The 22,431-nt window shown below is 40.2% G+C and overlaps 1 protein-coding gene across 15 annotated transcripts in view; it reads right to left on the reverse strand.

The window, feature by feature from the left end:
* ATP6V0A1 (ATPase H+ transporting V0 subunit a1) overlaps window positions 1-21,126 on the reverse strand; it is a 53,700-nt gene extending 32,574 nt beyond the window's left edge. For 4 of the 15 annotated variants that reach the window (XR_011422894.1, XR_001380862.3, XR_001380863.3 and 1 more), the window contains exons 1-8: window positions 20,098-20,216; window positions 18,923-19,047; window positions 17,738-17,901; window positions 9,478-9,556; window positions 8,225-8,322; window positions 7,531-7,659; window positions 1,769-1,872; window positions 1,308-1,434 (exon numbers count right to left, since the gene is read on the reverse strand). Coding sequence is in view for 8 of the 15 variants with exons in the window: in XM_014740134.3 (XP_014595620.1) it covers window positions 1,308-1,434; window positions 1,769-1,872; window positions 7,531-7,659; window positions 8,225-8,322; window positions 9,478-9,556; window positions 17,738-17,854 (654 nt within the window). In the remaining 7 variants the exon portion in view is untranslated. Of the gene's footprint in view, window positions 1-1,307; window positions 1,435-1,768; window positions 1,873-7,530; window positions 7,660-8,224; window positions 8,323-9,477; window positions 9,557-17,737; window positions 17,902-18,922; window positions 19,048-20,097; window positions 20,524-20,846 lie in introns of those variants that run through there. The other 11 variants (XR_011422897.1, XM_003362552.5, XM_005597377.4 and 8 more) reach the window with 5 other exon arrangements.
* Between the last annotated feature and the right edge of the window lie 1,305 nt (window positions 21,127-22,431).

Raw genomic sequence — 22,431 nt, forward strand, 5'->3', positions numbered from 1 at the left:
CAAAGAATACTAATTTAAGAAATCCAAGAGATAATCTGAAACAGAAAAAGCCAACTCCAGGCTTCTAAATAATACTAATATAAAAAAAGTGAAGTAGGGGCCAGCCTGGTGGCACGGTGGTTAAGCTCATGTGTTCCACTTTGGCGGCCCAGGGTTCACCGGTTGGATCCTGGACACGGACCTATGCACCACTTATCAAGCCATGCTGTGGCAGTCGTCCCACATATAAAAAATGGAGGAAGATGGGTACGAATATCAGCTCAGGGCCAATCTTCCTCAGCAAAAAGAGGAGGATTGGCAGCAGATGTTAGCTCAGGGCTAATTGTCCTTAAAAAGGAAAAAAAAAAGTGAAGTAAATTTTTTGCAGAACATTTAATCTTCTTTGCTTGTGATTCCTGAAATCAGGACTCACCACACTTAATGTAGGTTTATGTTAACAACTCTGTCCCTTTACGTCAAATGCCAAGATTTTAAGCCATTCCTTTTTTCTAAAGCATCAGGTGGGGAAGATCATCTTATCTTGCACAATGTATATTTTTAAACTAAGTCTCTAAATTTCCCAATAAACAAGTAGACAAAAAGCCTTAAGAACTAAAATTTCATCAACTTATAAAGATCACAGTTTAGGAAATCTCTCCTTTCTTTTTTTTTAAAAAAGATTGGCACCTGAGTTAACATCTGTTGCCAATCTTCTTTTTTTTCCTTTTCCCCAAAGCCCCCCAATACATAGCTGTATATTCTAGTTGTAGGTCCTTCTGGCTCTGCTATGTGGGACATCGCCTCAGTGTGACTCCATGAGTGGTACTAGGTCTGCACCCAGGATCTGAACCTGCGAAGCTCTGGGCCGCCTAAGCGGAGTGTACGAACTTAACCACTCTGCCACAGGGTTGGCTCCCTCTCCTCTTTTTGCACATGGATATTATCAAACTTGGAACCAGATGTCTTGCTTTAAATTAACTTTCATAGAAAGCTAATTTTCTTTTGGTCCCAGATAAGTAACAGAAAACACATAAAGCTAAAAATAAGCTTCCAAATAAAAGTTAAAATAACTGGAAAAAACATATTTCCAATCAAAATAATACCTAATGAGTAAGACTTGAAAACGTATATGTCACGTATACATCATATGTACACATATGACAGAAGTTAAGAGGGAAAGAACAATCCTTCAAATTCACAGGTCAAAGCAGGGGTAAACACAACGGCTCCTCTGTGGGAGGGTCAGATTCAGGTGGCACCACGTTGTGTTACTGCTTTGAGCTCCCTTTACAAGACCTACTCCATGGGACGCAATTTCCTTGTCTTACAGTCACAGGATCCTCCAGGGGGTTCTCGATTTCAGCCTGTCGCAGGAATACATTCCCCCGGCACACCCGCCAAAGCATGCGCTCAAAAGTAGGGATGCGCTCCCGGTTAATCACACCAGCCACGAAGCTGTGGGGAGAAGAGCCAGATAGGGAACTCTATTCCATGCCATGGGATGGAAGGCTTTAAGACAAAGAAGGCAAGTGAGAGGAGGGGGGCAAAGATGACAAATGTGAGGCTATGCATTGTTATGGCAAAAGGGCTGTCAAGTCTTATTCCTGGACCCAGCAGAGGGTTGACAGAACAACTCAGGAACTGAATCCAAAGTGACTTAGGAACACCTCTCAACAGGCTAAGAAGAGAGTGTATCCTGGGAGCAAGTGAATGCTCAGCCTCACTGCTCTTTTGAACAGCAAAAATGAGCATGACCACACTGTGTACAGGGGATAGGAGTGGTACTTACCCAAGTCTTAAAGGTGTGCCTCTTCCCATCTCACTTGGCTCCAAGAGGGACGAGGACTCTTCCAACAGATCTGGATCCGCCATCTGCTGATGATGCAATTCAGCCTGAATTCACAAATCAATTAATATCTAATGAAAATAGTTAGTGGCATGCAGGGAACGAGGAACCAGGAGATAAGTTCAGAAAATAAAGATGAAAAAAGAAAAAAAACACCAAAAGAGAAGACATACCCACAATAGGAAGATAAGAATGGAGAAGAAAACAAAGGAAAGAAACAAGAGGTAAAGAAAGCAGAACAGCCCCAGTAAAGCATCTGGGGAAATGGTTTTAGAAATAAGGAATAAGGAATAAAGAAAAAACTTTAAATGATGGTGATATATATAAATCTGTTACTTGGTGGAAGCCATTTTACCTTGTAGGTTTCCCTGAATGAGCCATCAAAGTACCAGGAACTACCTCTGCATGTGGATGAGCTGAAGTGTTCCTTCCTTCCGAGCAAAAACAAGGCAGCTCTGCAAATACTCTCAACATCAAATTTCTAGGTGGCTACAAACTAGAATTTTCCCTGTGTGAGAATGTGAAAGATGGAGACTCTCTTTCCAAGGAAGAAAGGAAGGCCCCATCACCATCTTAAACACACTGTGATCTGGAGAAAGACCAAAGGGGCATCTCCAGACACCTAGGTTTTTGACGCTCTTAAAAACTCAGAACGTGACAAGTTTCAGCATGGCCACTATACAAAATGCTCTAAATCATGGGATTTAAAGAGTATTTCTTTCTCCAAAAGGATAAGAAACACAATAGCAGGCCTGGGCCTCCACTGCATCCGTAAAGGCAAGAAAAAGTGAAAACGTATCTAAGAACGTTAAAATGTTCATGTAGGCTTTACAGTTTAAGGATTCTCGAGAACACAGCTTAAGGCAACAATCTAAAACAAGTAAAGTGAAGAAAAGTAACAGATTATAAGCCAATATAGAGCTCACGGGCTGGTTTGTTTAGATTTAAAATGATTTCCACCATGACAGTTTATACAATGAAATGAAGGAGAGGGGCTTTCTCAGATGTAGGTCTCTATTTCTAGTCTCCCTCTAAGCTACACATCTGACCACCTTTTATTTTCAGCAGAAAGGAAACAAAACAGAGGCCAACTGACTTCTCGACTGCCTGATCTAGCCAACCGTAATAGCCAACGCACTCCTTGTTTGACCAAAGACTAGAAGTAAGCCAGAACAATCTTCCTTTTCAAAAGCAAAACTATACAAAAAGTTAGGACAATTTTTTTCTATCACTTTCATTCCAAATTCCCATTTGATTCTACTCCTGTCAACCCTGCTATCAAAAAGTGCCATATTGGGAAACTCACTTGATAAAATCATTAATGTAACGGTAGAAGAGGGAGGAAAAAACTGAGTATAAACCAGAGGTAGGGGTCAGCCCGGTGGCTCAGCAGTTAAGTTCGGATGTTCTGCTTTGCTGGCCCAGGGTTCGCTGGTTCGGATCCTGGGCAGGGACCTACACACCGCTGATCAAGCCATGCTGTGGCAGGCATCCCACATATAAAAAACAGAGGAAGATGGGCATGGATATTAGCTCAGGGCCAATCTTTCTCAGCAAAAAGAGGAGGATTGGCAGCAGATGTTAGCTCAGGGCTAATCTTCCTCAATAAGTAAATCAACCAACCAACCAAACAGATGGTAAGTCTGAAAGCCTAAAAAAGTGAAAAGCAATTGTTTCGGGAAGCAAATTCTAGAAGCAGACTCAACATTGATTTAAAAAAAACAAAAAAGGGAAGGGCAGGCACTGAATACACCAGAAACGCAGAAAAATACTATCATGAGATTTGGAAAAGTTGAAGAAGAGATAATGGGGCCACAGGTTACCACTCGCTGTCATATGGAAGTTTAGGGGGCTCTTTTTGTTTCTACTTAAAATCGAATCATCTGACTGCAAGCCACAGGCAACTAGTTTTGAGGATCCAGACGACTACAGCATTTCAACTTGCTCTTGGGACATCCCTTGGCACAAATCACTGAAACTGACTGCTACTCACAAGACCCCCGCCTCCTTCCGTGCACAGCTCACAAGACCTGGATTAAGTAAACCCTGAAGATCAGACTCAGTGCAAAACAGATGTGCTCTAAAGGGGACAACTGATGGAATAGCAACTAGCACTTGGCAACTAGACTACTCCAAAGACTGTATCTGGGACTCTCTGGGTATAAAAAAACCAACAGAATTAAAGTTGAATAGAAATAAATTGCAATAATATTCTAATTACTAATTTCACTACCTCATACTTAAGAACCCTAAATCTTAGAGAAAAAGTTAAACAATTTTTAAATAAAATAATTGTGCCTGATGGGAAACTCAGATGACCAGAGCCACTAACTGAGGGCCTTTAAAGCAATCTCTAAAAGCACATCATCGAGTATCTAAATCCTAATCTGGTTCCTCTAATAACAATAACAACACTGCCACTGTTCCTCTAATTACCTGCTATGCCCTTTGGCTTACCCCTTCCCCCATCAGAATACTGAAACCATGCCTTGAAAAAGGAAGTCACAGAACTTCAGTAGCTCTATGTCCACACTTAAGCAGAGGCAGCACATCCAGTTCAAGCTACGTTAATTACCAAGAACAAACACTTGTACTTCCACCTACTTTAGACAGAAATTACATTTCATCACCTACGGTATTCACCCAAGCCTGGAAGGAGATGGCAGATGGGAAAGAAAAGTAAAGAAAGCAGATGGGTGGAAAACTCAGAGGGAAAGTAAGGCAAGAATCTGCATGCCATTAACCATTACTTTTCCAGTCTTCTTTACGTTCTCATATGCTATGGTGCTTATGGTAAAAGATGCAGAGAAATCTCTCCAGCTCTTACAGTTCTTCATAAGCAAGAAGACTGAGAAAAGGATAATCATTAACAAGTCATTTTAAATGCTCTGGATAAGAATTGGCTAAGTCGAATCTGTAATCATCTTAAATCATAAGAATATTCAACATATGTTTACTTTTCCCCTTCTACACACCCTGCCAATCATAACCCATATGCCTAAAGATGGAAAGAATCATTTTCTGATTTAGCCTTTTCCTGCTAACTCATTATTAGAAATTAGTGATCATATTCACCAAATCATATAAAAAAGGATTTAAAATTGGTAGTGTTTTAGGCCATTTGCAAATATCATAATTTCAGGCATGGAAGAAAATCTCATGAAAAACCTAAGTTCCTGAGATTTAAGAGTCCAGGTTTCCTTATCTTTTGCATTATTTAACACTCGCACTTGCACATGCAGACATGCTGCTCTGTGAGGCTTTGTCTCCTGTTCAGCAAAAGCAGGGCAAGACACGGACTCTTGCCAGTGAGAGTGAAGAGAAGAGGAAAGGAAGGCAGTGTGGCTCTTGCCAGAAGACTTTCTGCACTGTGGTGAGGGTGCTAGGAATGAGAGGGGCTGATGACAAAAGCAGCAGCAGAACCTCTCATAGCCTGGCCTCTAGTCCAAAAGTACTTCCGGAGATTAAAAAGCAAAAGTTTTGCATGAGTAGGAGGGGCAAACAACCCACCACGGCAGGGCACAGAAGGTCATGGAGACGTAAAGCCTGCCTTATCAGGATGGGCATTTCATGTTTAGACTTAAAAATCACAAAGAAAATTCCTAAATCCAAAACTTACGATTTTAAAACCTTACATCATCTTTCCAAGTGGTTCCCCTTGTATTTACTATTTTTTTAATTCTAAAATTAACTATTTAAATAACTATTTCCCTGAAGGGAGACCATTTGTTAGTCTTTATTCAGAATTTCTCCCAGAATGAACTAGATACAAAGCCAGTCCAATCCTTAAACTCAGTTGGTTATGAAAGACATTTTCATATACGTCAGCAACATCCCAGCAGTAAACTAAAGGCTATATCAAAAGGGAAAAAAGTGGGAGAAAGCAAAAGAATTTAGTCCCACATGATGTTAAAAAAAGTAGCTAAGCTTTGATCTTGAGGCCAGGTTTACACCGGATTGTGGGCAGCAGCTTGGACACATTTAGAAAGGCACCCATCTGTGAGCACAAGAAGGCACTGTGTGCGGGGATATTTCCTGATACGACTAAGTGATATATTCCCTGAACATGGGGACCACGTCTTACTCATCTTATGCCTCACAAAGAGTAGGTGTTCATCAAATGCTCAGTGAATTAAGGAATATAAATACAATAATGTTTAGGCAGTGAGCATACTCGAATTCCAGATTATTTGTTCCTTAAGACCATATGGCATAAGTGGTCATGCCTGTTGCAAAAGGCCTGAAACACTTCGAAAGAGTTAATCACACTGTCCCACGCCCTCTAATGTGACTTTGGGGGCTGGTCAAATAAGTTACCATCAGTCTCAAAATTCAAAACTCAGTGAGCAAGCTGAATATTCACACCAAACCTCTCTTGATACTTAGCCAGATTCTGATTCTTAAGAGGACCAGGCAATTAAATTCATAGGAGCTTCTCCCCTTTCCCTCTCCCCAGCAGATCTTTTTAATTATCACGGCTTCTCTGAGTCAAATCCTTAGTTACTGAGGAATGTAGCACATCTTCAGCTGTCTCTAGCCCGGTGTTTCTCAAACCAGGGTGCCTCAGAATCACCTTGTAAAAACAGATTGCTGGGGCCCACCCTCAGAGTTTCTGATATAAAAAGTGTGGGGTGGGGACTGATAATTTGCATTCTGACAAGTTCCCAGGTGAGGCTAATGCTGCTGGTTGGCAAACCCCTGCTCCAGTCTAGAGTACTATGGAGAGCTATTCTTTCCTCAAAAGACAGAAATTAAAAGTAGAACTGAGAACATATGAGACACTAACTAAATAGGGCCTTCTATTTTTTTAAAAGCTTTGCCACAATTTTTTTGTCAAGCAAAGGAAATAAAGAACTTTATGAAAAGGCACACCGAACAGTGACTGGAACAATCTTTGACGTGCCTGATGTTGCTAATCTGGTGGCAAAGACATTTGTAAAAAAGAGAGTTATCCATATCCTAGGCCATCAGAAAAAGCACATCCAGGCCAAAATGGAGAGTAAGACTCCTCCCCAGGTTTAATCAGGAGAAAGAAGCCTTCTAAAAGCCTTGTTCCAAATCCTTTCCATGGGGTGACCTCAGCAAGCCGTCACTGGCAGCTTAGTCACCTACATTTTCAACCCAAGGGCTTATTAACATTTTTCCCGATAAGGTAATGCAGTTGTGTTTATGTGAAAATCCAAGAATTCCTACCAATATTTCCATACAACATAAGGAAAACCTCTTTAAAAATTAAAGTGTGACATGTGCTATCCGAAGTACTTAAAAATGTGCTCAAAGGTTGATAAGCAAACAGAAAATAAAAATTTAAATTTGATGACAAAAGGTTTGGAGAGTTAGCCTTTGTTATAATTTCATGTATAACCAAATGTTTCTTGTTGCTTCAACTTTAACCTTAAGTATTTACTTACCTTAAAATACAATGTAAAAATTTTAACTAACTACGTTTATACAACTCCTTTAGGATTCCTTTTCCCATCTTGAGATGAAAAATTGCAGAAAATGCAAAAATATACAAAACCATGGCTGGCTGTGTACTGCATGAAAAATGGAACATAATCTGATATTTGTTCAACTAAAACAGGGTGTAAAAATGGTATTGCTTTCAAACTAGCAAATTAAAATAATTATTGGAATAAAAATATGGCCCACTTGTGCGGGTATCATACCAGCTGCTCAAATACTAAAAGAAACAATAGTCTGACCTCATCGAAAAACTGCTGAGTTTTGCGAAGTATAAATTTTAATTCCGTCAGTTCCAGGAAGTTCCTCTTCAGAGCTTCCTGGTTTGTGTTGATTTCCTTCAGTTCATTTTCAATCTTCTCAAAATTGGCCTACAGAAAAAATCAAACTATTAACTCAAACTAAGCTCAGTATGCTTGCTCTGAAAGACAGATGAATTCATTCATCCCACAGAATTCTTTCCACCCTGATGGCTCAAAGATATCTTATATCTAGCCAGAAAGGACTGCATTTTTAACAGGGCTATTTTCTCTATCAAAATTTTTGCTTAAAATGCTCTTTCTTTGCCTTTATATTTTATTACACACTTGGTAAAATTTCTCAGGGGACTTCGGATGGATAAAATAATTATTGAAAAGTCTACTGGCTATTCATTTAGTCTATGAGATTAATAAAAACTAGATAAATTGACATTAATTCAATAAGGTTCCAATAAACCAATAAAAGTTTATTTAGCGGCATGTGGTACTGTTCAAGGTACTGTTCTATACCATAAAAAAGAGAATTAATTTTAATCCCATCCACAAGAAACTTGTAATCGATAGACAATGCCTACAAGGATAGTAAGAATTCCTCTACTCTCCATCCACTCAGGAAAGTAATTGTTGCACTTAGGTAGAGAGAAACTTAACTGACTTCCTCAGAAGAGTTATTTACCTCTAAGTCAATCATGTCCCGAGGGAAGGGCACCTCTGGGTTTTCGCCAGTGTCCATAATTGGAATATTAGCTTTTCTTATCTCTTTCTCAACAAATCCTAAAATAACAGAATCAAAACATTTATGGATAGCATATGCCTGGAATTACCAATATTTGAGGAAATAATAATAGGACCTAAAACGTGCCTAAAAAGGGCTCCATTCTAAGAAAGATACTTTCACATAAAAGAAGCAGAATATGTAAATCCTTTTTTCTTCACATTCCCCGTCCTCCCACCCCACACTCTCTAAAGCATAGCTACCCTAAAAAGGGTTACCATCTCACTGCTGTCTTCTTTCCCTCTTCTGACCTTAAAACTGGTCCTTATCTAGGTTCAGTTCTCCACTTGTGTGACTACTACCCCAAAGTACGCTGGTTCTGGTGACAGACATGGTTGGCACAGTAGAGCTACAGAAGAACACAATTCCATTTGAGACTTGGCACACTAACAAGATAACTTCAGATCAAAAGGATCATTAAATTTGAAAACAATCAGGTCAGTTTTAAGTGAAACAAAACAAAACAAAAACCAAAAAGCAAGACACAGAATAAGGCCCCAAAACACCAGAAGAGAAAAGTGTTTCAGGTGACAATCACTGACTTTTTTTAGGACAGGAACCAAATTCACCTATCAGCTAAAGGAAAGCTGGCATGGTATAGTAGCAAGATCACGGGTTTTAGAGCCAGACGGAAGAACCTGGATTCAAATACTGATTCCATCACGACCACTTATGTTCTTGGGCAAGTCACTTAACCTCTCTGATCTTTGGTTTCCTCGTTTATTAAATGAGGTAACACCCATCTTAAAGGAATGTTGTGGGGAATGAATGAAATAAACATATGGTCACCCTAACTCTCAATAGAACCTTAGTAAACGTTAGTTTCTTCCTGCATAAATAGCTCAAATTAAAAGGTGACTATGCTGACATCTAAAATTGATGGTGGTTTGGGTCCTATCTCTCAGAATTCCATAATGTAGTACTGCTATAAAACCCTTCCCACAAAAAAATAACCAGTGTTTTCAGCTTGCAGCCCTGTCATCTCAAACAAGGTTTCCAGTAAGCACCACCTAGCCTAAACACCATTGTAACATCATGATTATAAGATTTTTTTCTCCTGTAGAATTTTCTTTCTTTATTAAGAGGACCAGTGTCTCTAATTTAAGACAAATGACTCATTATAGGAACATCATACAGAATCAAAATGCACATACGAAGCTTTCGATCCATTTCTTCACATCTTCTAACTTCATTCACAAATTTCCGCTGGAAAACATTCACGTCTGGATTTAACTGCAAAATAAGAACACAATATCAAACATTCAAATATTGCATCCATTTCCTTTGTTTCACAAGCAACATATCCTGCAAAGTGAAAACCCAATTTTGTGTCAATGTAAGACGTAACAACAATAAAAAGTGTCTACTGATCCTCACAATTTGCATTGGGGCCAGTCACACCAACTAAAGATAAAAACCCCTCCCTTACTGCTGCAACATATTAGTGGAATGGAGGCAAATCAGACAAAGCACTGTGGTGTAAAATGTTCTTGCCAGGCCAAACGTCTCAGTGAGCTTCCCCCATCAAAAATTTGGGTGACGGATATAACAGAAGTTCTGCCTGGTTTTCCTTCTTTCCTTCTTCCCAATCAGAAGAGACAGAAGGCAAACTTATCTTGTTCTTCTGTCCCAGAGTCATCACCTTTTAGGGGACGGCTTGGTTTATTCATTCACACATCATGAGTAATTTTCAAAGCAATGTGACAGATATTCTGGGAAATAGAAACAAGAATAAAACAAGTTCCTACTCATTAAGGAGCTTGCAATCTAGCAGAGAAGAAAGATGAACACAACCAATAAGATAGCATGTGATAAATTCCATAAAAGTAACATAACAAAAGAAAGTTACTCATAGGGGCCAGGCCCGTGGCTGAGTGGTTAAGTTCGCACGCTCCGCTGCAGTGGCCCAGGGTTTTGCCAGTTGGAATCCTGGGCGCGGACATGGCACTGCTCATCAGGCCATGCTGAGGGGGCATCCCATATGCCACAACTAGAAGGACCCACAACTAAGAATATACAACTATGTACTAGGGGGCTTTGGGGAGAAAAAAGGAAAAAAAATAAAATAAAATCTTAAAGAAAGTTACTCACTCAATACTTATGTGCCAGACACTGTATTAGGCACTACTATAAATACAAAGAATAAGATATGTCCTAGATTTGAAGAGCTACCAGTCTCAGAAGAGACAGACACAAACCAATAAATACAATTTGTTGTGATAAAAGCTATTAAAAAGTAAGTAAAGTATTGTTGGCAGTTTCTTACACAGTTAAACATACACCTAATGACTAAGCATTCCACTACTAGGTACTTGCTTAAGAGAGATGAAAACATGCTCACAGAGACTGGTATGAAATGTTCATAGCAGCCTTATTCATAATAGCCCCAAACTGGCAATGATCCAAATGTCCATCAACAGGAGAATGGATAAGGACATTGTAGTATATTCATACAATGGAATACTTCTCAGCAATAAAAAAGAATCAACTACAGATTCATGTAAAACCAGATAAATCCCAAAAACATTAGGTTGAGTGAAAAAAAGTCAGACGTAAGAGTTTATAATGTATGATTCCATTTCCATAAAGTTCAAGAACAGGCAAAAGAAATCTATAATACTAGAAATAAAAACAGTGATTACCTTCAGCGGGTGGGGAGTGACCAAAAGTGGGTACAAGGTAACTTTCTGGGCTGATGGAAGTATTCTATATCTTGATTGGGGTTATGGCTACAAAGGTATATAAATACCAAAATTATGAAACTGTACCCTTAAGGTCTATGCATTTCACTGAATAAAAATTTTACCTCCATAAAAAAGAACTGGGTGGAAAAAAACCCAAACAAACATACACAGAAGGAGTAACTAATTCTATCTTGGAGATAAAGAGAAAAAAGATGTACAAACGTAACACCTGAGCTGCGACTGTGGGGGATGAGGCCGAGTTCACCCAGCAGACGTAGGAAGAACGAAAGCGGTAAGATCATGGCGAGCGACTCAGAAACAGAAATAAACCACATACTCAGAAAAGGGGAGAAATTTACTATAGCTGAAGAGAAAGGGTATATAAAGAGCAGGAAGTAGAAGACTTTGTCCTATGGGCAATAGGGAAGCAAATGATCTGAATTTTTTTTATACTTTTTCTTTTTAAAGATTGGCACCTGAGCTAACAACTGTTGCCAATCTTTTTATTTTTCTGCTTTTTCTCCCCAAAGCCCCCGAGTACATAGTTGTATATTTCAGTTGTGGGTCCTTCTAGTTGTGGCATGTGGGACGCCGCTTCAGCATGGCCTGATGAGCAGTGCCATGTCCGTGCCCAGGATCTGAACCAGGGAAACCCTGGGCCACCGAAGCGGAGCGTGCGAACTTAACCACTCGGCCACAGGGCCGGTCCCTTTTTTATACTTTAAAGATTTACTGTTTTTAAGAATAATATTGTGTGTAAAGAATGACTGTAAGAGGGAGAAACTGCTGACAGAGAAACTAGTGAGGAAATTGTTGGTATAATATTATTAGACAGAGGGAATCTAAGGCAGAATGCATTACTAGAAATTAAGAGAATCACTACATAATAAGAACAATTCCCAGGAAGATGTGACAATTCTAAACTTGTGGGTCCATAATAAAATGTTTGTTGTTGGTTTTCTTTTCCACTGAACAGGCAGCATCTCGGCCTCTCATTCAGAAATTTGCACTTCAATAAACACAACACTCTGAAGTGAAAGTAGTTACAAGACTTCGGCTAACTTTATTGGTTTCATAATCCGGAGGCAAGGTTCAACTGAAGCCGTCCCACAGCCTGTTTCAGGAAAGGCGACCTGAAATATTCCAGTAAGGCATCTTTGAAATATTTCAAACAAAAATTAACAGAACTACAAGGATAAACAGACAAATCTGTCTACTTAGTGGGAAAAGTTAATATAACTTTTAAATTATTGACACATAAATCTACCAAATATCAATAAGGATAGAGAAAATTTGAACATAATTAATGAGCTTAATCTAATATACACACATGTATATTTTCTGTATCTACATCCAACAGTTCTCTCTTGAAGAATTCACCTATAAAAACTTACCACAAAACAGGTCATACAGTAAGTCTCAGTAAAGAATTGATACTATATAGACAATGTTCTCTGAGTACAATGCAATTAAGTTAGAAATCAACATCAAAAATACATGTTAAACAACATACTTGGAAATTCTAAAATAGTTCTAAATAATTTACAGCTCAAAGAAGAAATTATAACAAAAATCTTAAAGTATTTAGAATGGAATGATAAAAAAAATCATTGAGGCAGAGATAGATTAAGTGGTTGCCAAGGGCTAGGGGGAGGGGGAGACGGGGAGTGACTGCTAATGGGTACAGGGTTTCTTTGGGGGGGGTGATGAAATGTCCTGGAATTAGCTAGTGGTGATGGTTACACAACTTTGCGAATACACTAAAAATCACCGAATTGTACACTGTAAAAGGGTGACTGTTTTGGTATATCTCAATTAAAAAAGAAGAACACAGGCAGTGGAATCAGACAATCCTGGGTACAAATCGGTGTGTCCTTGGGCAAGTTATTTTCATCTATGCGACAGGTTCCTAATCTGTAAAATGAGAATACTATGTTCCACTCTTCAAAGTAGGTTCTACTTCTCAGGGCTGTTGTGAGGATACCCGCAATAATAATGTGCAGTGCTCAGCACGGCACCTATTAAGAAATGTAAATTGTCTTTATGATTGTAAGTGTTAGATAGTAAGGGACTGAAGAGTAGAGAAGAATGGATGAGGGGACATATCAGTCACAGAAGATTTTGAACAAGTTGAGTGAGGAAACGTCTCTTACTCAATTGTCGCTCTAAAACCCAGAGTGGTATATTTTGCAGAGACACTAGATAACAACTACTTCTTACATTGAAACCACCCATTTTAATATGTCGCATATTTTCATATTTTAAAAATATGCAAAAAAGAGTACACACACATGCTACAACATGGATGAGCCTTGAAAACATTATGCTAAATGAAAGAAGCCCATCACCAAAGACTACATATTGTATGATTCCATTCACATGAAATGTCCAGAATAGACAAATCCACAGAAACAGAAAGTAGACTGGTGGTTGCCAGGGGCTGGAAGGGAGGGAGTGGGGTTGGGAGGAAACAAGGAGTGACTGTTAATGGGTACAGGGTTTCTTGTTGGGTAATGAAAATCTTCTAAAATTGATTGTGGTGATGGTCGTACAACTTTGTGAGTATACTAAAAATCACTGAATTGTACACTTTAAATGGAAAAATTGTATGATATCTCAGTAGAGCTGTTTAAAAAAATAGTAGGAAAAAATCTGGATATGTAATTCACCAAATTAATAGATTAAAGGAGAAAAAACATGATAACCTCAACAGATGAAGAAAAGGCATTCAATAAAATTCTACAACCATTAGTGACAATAACTTTAGGAAATCAGAAATTGAAAGGAATCTACATAATCTAATAGAATTTTCCAAAAACTTAAGAGTAAATATCTTATTTAAATTGTGAAACATTAAAAAGATTCCTCTTAAAGTCAGGAGCAAGACAGGAAATGCAAGGTGACAGATACATAGCATTTTGCCCTACTTCCCAATTCTGTTCAGGGCAGCAACTGTTCAGTTGAAAAACTACATTTCTCAGACTCACTTGCAGCTGGAGTATGCCATAATTCTGGGCAACGATAAATGAGCAAAGTCTGCTGAGGATTTCTGGGAAAGGTGGTTTTGTTCTTTTTTGCTTGAGGAACACTGTCACTGAGCTAACATCTGTGCCAATCTTCCTCTATTTTGTACATGGGATGGCACCACAATGGCTTGACAAGGGGTGTGTAGGTCCATATCCGGGATCTGAACCCGCAAACCCCGGGCTGCAGAAACAGAGCCTGCAAACTTAACCACTATGCCACTGGGCTGGTCTAGGGAAAGTCTTTTTTATCCTGATAGAAGTACTTCTCCTTCCTCCTTGCACTTCCTCCTTGCTGCCTAGAACACGAGTGAAATTCCTGGAGCTGTGGAGGTGGTCATCTGTAAGGACAAAAGCTAAATGCTCAAGGATGGCCAAACAAATACAGAATGATCCTAGGATACTGATGGCAGCGTGAAGCTGGACTTCATGTTATGTGAGAAAAGTACACCACTATCACCTGGGTTTTCCGTTACATATAGCTAAACATAATCCTAACCAGTATTAGCTTGCTGTTACTCTTCTTCAGCATGTTAATGAAGGTCCCAATGTGTATGGTAAAATAAGAAAAAGAAAGAAAAGGATAAGGACTTCAAAGGAAGAAACAGCTTACTCTCTAACGGTACAGTAAAAAAAGTTCACATCAAATGTAGCAAAATGTTAACAACTAGTGAATTTACATAAGAGTTTTCAGGCTTGAAGTTTTTTTAAATAAAAATTTAGGAAAAAAGAAAATACTGATTTTCAAAAAAGAAAAATAAGCTTTTTGTATGATAATTGTAGCCAAAAGGAAAAGACAAGCCACAGACTGCAGAAGGTTATCAGAAAAGGATTAGAAAAAGATTAGCTTCCAGAATACATGAAGAACTTTTACAAATCCTGTAAGTCAATAAACAAAAGACAAGCAAACCCCACGGAAAAACAGGCAGATGATATGGGTAGATATTCATGGAAAATTAAACCCATTATGCCCTTTTAACAGATAAAAAGATACCAAATGTACTAATCTAGAAAATGAAAATTAAAACAACAATAAGATATCACTTCACACCCAGCATATTGACAAATCTGTTTAAGTCTCAGCACAGAGGTGTTGACCCAATTGTGGAACAAGAGGAATGCTCAACCAGCAATGGGAGCACGAACAGGTATATTTGTGTGAGTACACTGTGATAACATCTAACAGTTAAAGATGCACATGATACTCAGCAATGTCCCTCCTAGTTACAATCTCTGGAGTAGCAGCAGGTCAGCAAGATTAATACTATTTTCACAGTAACACTAAGACACCATTTGCCTTTTTCATTCTCATTCCCTCATGAGTGTTCAGCAAAGCTTTCCAGAGGCTCATGATGTCCATCACAGCAGACTGACTGCGGAAGCAAATATGAGAACCCAGCTGTTTTCTATGAATTCAGACATTAAAAAATGTTTTAAAATGCCACTCTTCTGATGTTTTTTTTGTTTTGGGAAATATAATTTTTTTCATTAAAATGTTATTTATGACAACATGTAGTGGGTTCATTATTACAAGTATTAAATGTTTAATAAATAAATAATTAAAGTATTTATCAATTTTAATTTCCAACACAGAAAATATCGATAGCTATAACTCATATAAAAGCCCTTTGGGTCCTCAATAATTTTTTAAGAGTGTAAAGAGATCCTTAGGCCACAAAGTTTGAAAACTGCTCTCCTGGAGGAACTATCACACATGTATACCAGGAAACAAATATATATATATGAATCTTCAATGGCAACACTGCAATAGCAAAGAGGTGCAATCAACCTAAATGTTCATCAGAAAGAAAAAATGTACAGATAGACTGTGCACATTCTCACAATAACTACATAGCAATTTAAAGCAATGAACTAGCACTACCTGCATCAACATGATCAAATCGCACAAATGCTGAATTTAAAAAGCACCTGCTAAAGGATACATACTATATGATACTCTCTATATATGTTTAAAACATAAAAAATTATACTCTATATTACTATTTAGTGATACATACATGCATAGCAAAAGTAAAAAATAAAAACACACAGGAATGATTAAAAGCAAAAATCATTGCAGAAGTTACCTCTGGGGAGGAGGGGAGAGAAACGGCATGGAGGAGGGATACGCAGGAGCCTTCAATTGTATGTGGAATGCCTATCTCTTAAGTAGATAGTAGAAACAGAGGTATTCGCTATATTATTCCCTATAATTTTTTGTATCATTGAAATACATCATAAGTAAAAGTTAAGAATGCTGAATAGACACAATGGGTGTTAAGAAGAGAAACTATAACACCAGATGAAGGATTGCAAATTAAGGGTGACAGGTTTCAAGTCTAGAAAACTGGTAGAATATCAATGCATTAGCACAAATTTAGAAAGTCAGCATGAAAAAATAGTTTGTGAAAAGGTAAGGTGTTGGAATTTAGGCATACTGAACTTGAGAAGCAGACATGACAACAATGTTAGAGAGCTGTAAATTCAAGGATGGCGTTTGGGAGGTCAGGGCCAGAGATACTGATTTGGGACTCACTATATAAAGATGGAAGACTTGAGAATAGATGAGATCACCAGAAAAGATGACAAAGGAAGATGTGGGTGTTAAGAAGCCTATCTGGAGAGGCAGAGAAGGGAGCTTGGGCAACAGTGACACAGAGGGCAGGGGGTGGGGAAGATAAAAGAGAGGCTCGTGGACAATAAAAATGAATTCTCAGAAAGGTAAGAGAAAGAATCAGACTCAGGTAGGAGAAAATCAGAAGAGAGACAGCATAAAAATGTTCAAAGACAATGAGGAATAAGACCACATCGCTGGATTATATTTGTGCAATTTCAGCTCACACTGAGAACTTCCTGAAAGCTTGCCAATTCCAGGAAGCCAATATTGATTAATCTCACTCCTTTCTGACCACTTCATCCATTCATTCATTCATTCCAACAAATACTGACTGAATATCTTGTATGTGGGCACTAAGGATACAACAATGAATGTCTGTCTTCATGGTGCTTAGATCACAGTAGAAGAGAGAGACTTTAATCAACCACTCACACTGGTGAATGTAAAATCACGACTATAATGAGTGCTACCAATGAGAGGCACACGGTGCTTTGAGAATGTGTACAGAGAACTGTTAACTCCCCCTCCTTTCAGCAGCCTATATTGTGCCTTCCTGATCAGATTGTAAGCCCCATAGGGCATACTTTTTTACTGTTAGACTCCATTTTCTTTTGATATCTTCTCCAAGTGCCCAGCATAATGCTTCAAAATAATGGGTATTCAGTATATGCTTACTTATGCACTATATATTTGTAACTGATGCTTCAAATTTTGTAATAAATATGTGCTATTGTATGGAAGAGCTATGACAATTTCTTTTTAATACCCTGCTATGGGTGTTAAGGAGCCCAAAAAGCAAAGTTCAAGCCTTGAACAGGTTAGTTTGGTGTCCTCTACTTGCATCTCAAGCAATTACCTTGAAAATACTTAGGATTATTCCCAAAGGGGGAGCTAATAAAAGCATGGAAGGACTGGCACAAAACATTCTCACCTCTAGAAAGACAATTCAAAGTGCACACTCTACCAATAGTAAGCCAGTAGTACAATGTTATTTTTGCAAATAAAAAGTAAAACATTCATCATAAGGCAATTGGCCAAGACAAGAAAAATAGAGTTCAGCAGTAATCAAGAAGCAGCCACAACTACTTACATCACGAAACTGAACCTTTCCGAGTTCTCCTAATTCACTGACGCAACAATAAGCAGCTTCTGACTGTAGAAAAAGCTGGGCCAGTGTCATCTCCTCACTCCGGAAAAGTTCCCCCATGGTGGCAGAAAGTAGCAGTCAGCTGAGGACCTGGATTTCTCTTCAATCTAAGGCAAAAAGAGAAAATTATATGACCTTGGAAAATACCAAGAGGGCTAAGAAAAACAACACCCCAGTAAGGCACTTTCATTTTCCCTTCATATCTTCCACCCCATGCTGACAGGTCTTCAACAACTGTTTTGACATCCTGCTTAGAAAGATGAAAAGGAGACATTACAAAGGCTGTTATTGAATCCTCTCCTGCAGAGCGTCTGATGAAAAGTCACTTCCTCTGCAGTCAACATGAGGATCGAATGACAATATTTGGGGACATCTCAATACATAAGAATGTGTCCAGATTAAAAACAGGAACTGGGAATCCCAAACAGCTCTTTAAATATCCTGGACACAATATTATGAGGCAGTGACATTCACACTGCTCTTTTTTTTTTTTTATTGTGTCAGGAAACAGAGGAGACCTACGTTAATTATACTCTCATAAAGGATGTCTCTGTCCCAAGTAGTTTTCTACCCTCTACTGCCCATTTCTTTTTTTTTTTTTTGAGGAAGATTAGCCCTGAGCTCACTGCTGCCAATCCTCCTCTTTTTGCTGAGGAAGACTGGCCCTGAGCTAACATCCGTGCCCATCTTCCTCTACTTTATACGTGGGACGCCTACCACAGCATGGCTTTTGCCAAGCGGTGCCATGTCCACAGCTGGGATCCGAACCAGCGAACCACAGGTCACAGAGAAGCAGGATGTGTGCACTTAACCGATGCACCACCGGGCCGGCCCCACTACTGCCCATTTTTAACAGCCAAAGTCCCAGCACTACCCTAAAGCTACGGCTACCTTAAAGGGTTTAACCTTCCAAACGTCTCGGAAAACACCATTTCTCCCCAAGGAATCCAAACACTAAGCATTATCTAAAACAACAACAACAACAACAAAATAAGAAGAACCATCTTGCATATTAAGCTCAATTTCAAGTCAAGCACAACAGGAATACATTGATAATGACAAAGCAGTTTTATCAAGCCACAGAGAACAAGCGTTCCACCTCCACAGCTTTCTGTTTCTTATCCTCACCTTCCAGACTAATTACGTTCTTCCATCTGTTCAAGCTTCTCATGCATGTGCCAATGAAGGTTTCCTTTTAGGGCTGGCTTGTTGCCGGGTATGGAAGACAATTGGCGCTATCAGTGGTCCTGAAACTGCAATTATTTATTCTCCATCAACTATTGTAAGGCACAGACTGTACAGTATCCAACGTCAGTAAAACGCACAGTATTTTTCATATCATGAGGGCACACATAATGATAGGTGGAACGGGCGTCAAAGGAAGAGTTATTCTTCTGAAAGGCTGGGAGACATTTTGAGAAACTGGAATGACAAAACCTTTGTGTACTTAATGTTCAAGGCAGCAAAACAGCACACTCAGGTATAGCAAGGATTTCTCAAGACGTTATGTAGCTTGACTTTAAGACTGTCTATACCTGAATCATCCAAAACAGCAGTTACCAGCTCCCCATACGCCGCCCCTCATACCCCCCGACAAGGACAGATTCCACAATCTCTAAACACATGAAATCATGCCCGATCAGCATAGTTCAGAGGCTGCCGGTAATGACAGTCTGCAACGAGCTACCTCCTTCCTTCTGTTCTTTAATGACTACAAATCTCCCTAGAACATCTCTATCCCACTGGAGCCAAACAGAAAACTTAAACAGACCAAAGCGATTCTGGGGAGAGAGGTGTGACAAAACAAAATATGAAGAAACAGTAATTCTACACAAGATGTGTCCAAATAAAGCGCCTCCCCGCCCTGCCTCACCACTGTCATCCAGTCCTCGCCTCCTAATAGGTATTCAAATTCACCTGCTTCAGTTCCTGTCTACTACGTGAGAAATCAGGAATTCTCTGAGCCCAGGCACACCTACCTCCTGGAGCAGGGAATAAAAGGGGGGAACCCTCACATTGGAAGCCCCTTTAAGAAGCCCCCCAGATTCTTCTGCCTACCCAATAACCTTCAGTTCCTCCGCCTACCCCTCAAATGGGGGAAGGGAGCAGGGCCTCCGAATGGGAGTGAACCTCTGGTTCCCCTGCCCACAGGAGGGGTCCCCGAAGAGGGATGAACCTCCATTCCCTCTGGAAGAACTAAGATCCCAGCTAATTCCTTTGACAAGCGAGGCGGCTGTTAGAAGGATTTCCTGTGCCCCTCGGAGGCTGCTTCCTGTCGCGCCATACCTACAGCCCCCGCTCACCTCGAGCCGCGGGCCGGGACGCCGCCACAGCAGCCGCCGCAGACCAAGCCCGCAGCCTCTGCGGCTCCGGCTAGCAGCGCCTTGACGTGCGTGCGTCCACAAGGCCCCGCCCCCGCGCCGCCGCCGGGCTCCGCCCCTAAGATGACCTCATCGCAGGCGGCCAATGCGGTGCGGCCTCCGTCCGCTGCCGCAGTGCGGAGTCGCGGGGGCGCGGGCGGGCCCCTGCGCGCTGACGCCATCTTGTTTTTGCTCCTGGGTCTCTTCGCGTGGAGGGAGGGTTTGTGGGGCGGGAGGTGCAGGTGCTGGATGCGTCAGGTTCCTCAGCTGTTCGGATTCCTTTTTTCTAATACTTACCCTCGAGGCAAGGGTGCCTGCTTTATTTTCATATCCAAAGAATTAATTCACAGGTTTTTCTCCTCGAGGGAACTAGCACAGGAAGGGGAGAAATCGTTAGGAAACGACCTGATTTAAAAGCACTTCCAGTCCAGTCTCCTCTACGCATACACACGCACACCCTTTTTCCTTATTTGACGGAGAAAATTTGCTCCCCAGAGTGGGGAGCGACTTGCTGAAGGTGCTAGATCCCGGAGTAGGGCCTTGAACAGCGGCTTGTTCACTTAAGAATGGCAAACCCTTCTTTAAAAAGAGACTTGGTGCAGTCCCTCCAGCCACTGTCCAGGGTCTATTTTCCTCCACTTAACAGTGGAAAAGACCCCATAAAGCCGTCTGTTGTGAAAGTAAATTTTTACCTTGTTTGGTGGATTGCTGCGGGCCCATCTGACCACTTGCAGGTTTTCCGTTCCTCAGAGTTTTTGAAAGAATAGCAAGTTTTTTAAAGCGCAAAAGTGATGCCTACCGATTATTTATAAAAACGTCTTTCTCAAATACTGATACCGATTCCCTTTTCTTGCCCTTCTTTTGAGGCGGAGTAGGGATCCCGAGTCGTTTGTAATAACGAGAACTCTATCAGGAATAACTCGGAAAGCCGGTTATTCAGTCTCCGTGGGTGGTGGAAACCTACTCAGATCCAAGTGTAATGAGGGAGATATTTCAGATAAAAACCTGATGCTGATAGTTTTGTCTACCTGGCAAAAACTTCATCAGTCCTGCTTTACCAGCCTAAACGGAATAATAAAGGGCAAAGTGAATGTTTTATTTGACTTTTCTATCTCACGTTGTGCGTGAAGCTGGAACTTGTCTTCGTTACCATTTAGTTGAGGCCCAGACCCTCCCTTTCGCCGATGATCTGAATGCTCCCCAGCTCTCTCAACTCCCCGCCCCGGCAAGGAAGATAGGGACCCACATTTGAAAGCCTGCCAAGTTTAAGAAAACCATTACACAATGACTATCATTTCCTTCCTTTCAGACTTAAAATTTTTTTTCTTAAACCTCAGAGTCAGCTGCTTGCTAACCACTAATTTTTTATACTCCACCATTAAGACAGCCTTTCCTCTGGACTCAGATCAGTTCCCTTGAAGTCTCTTTTTTCATGCCTTCCTTGAAAGAATATCCTCTCTGAGCTCCTTTTCTGTCTCCTTTCGTCTCCTGCCATCAATCTTTCTCCAGTGTTCTATTTCTTTTCCCTCCATGCTCTCTTCCTTGACAGTTCTGCCTATTGCCAGGCTTAAATGTCTATGTGTGGGACTCATACCTATTTTTCCATCCACCTCCCGTCTCTGAAGCTCAGAGATGGAATTTCAAGCTGCATGAATAATGCTATTCAGGCAACAAATGTTTGCTGAGGGCCTGCTGTGTGGCAGATATGGTGCTAGGTGCTGAGGGTAGGAAAATGACACAGACACACTACCTATCCTAGCGGAGCTCACAGTTCAGTGAGAAATAAAGTTCCAATAATTATAAGAGACAGAGAGAGAGAGATGAGTGCAATGACTGATACTTCTTTGTGCCAGGCAGTTTTCTAAGGGCTTTATAAAAATGAACTCGTTTAAGCCTCACAACAATAGTAGGAGGCAGATACTATTATAGTCCCCGTTTAACACCTGATATGGTGAAATTGAGGCACAATAATTTGCCGAAGGTCACTCAGCTAGTAAGGGCAGGATTCAAACCCAGCCAGTTTGGCCCCATTTCCCGTGTTCTTAAGTATGGCGCTGTTCTGCTTCTGTTAAGAGTGCTGTTTCTGACCAACCTGAATTCAGATCTTGATCTGCCATTTAATATCTGCAACCTTAGGACTCTGTAAGCCCCAGTTTCCTCCTCTGTAAAATGGAGTTAATAATAGTACTTATTTCATATGGTTATAGTGAGGAATAAAAGGAACTTAGTACAAGCATGGCACTCAGTCTGCATTGAAAAATTGGTATCATCATCATC

The sequence above is a fragment of the Equus caballus genome, chromosome 11, assembly GCF_041296265.1.
Source record: "Equus caballus isolate H_3958 breed thoroughbred chromosome 11, TB-T2T, whole genome shotgun sequence".
Lineage (NCBI taxonomy): Eukaryota > Metazoa > Chordata > Mammalia > Perissodactyla > Equidae > Equus > Equus caballus.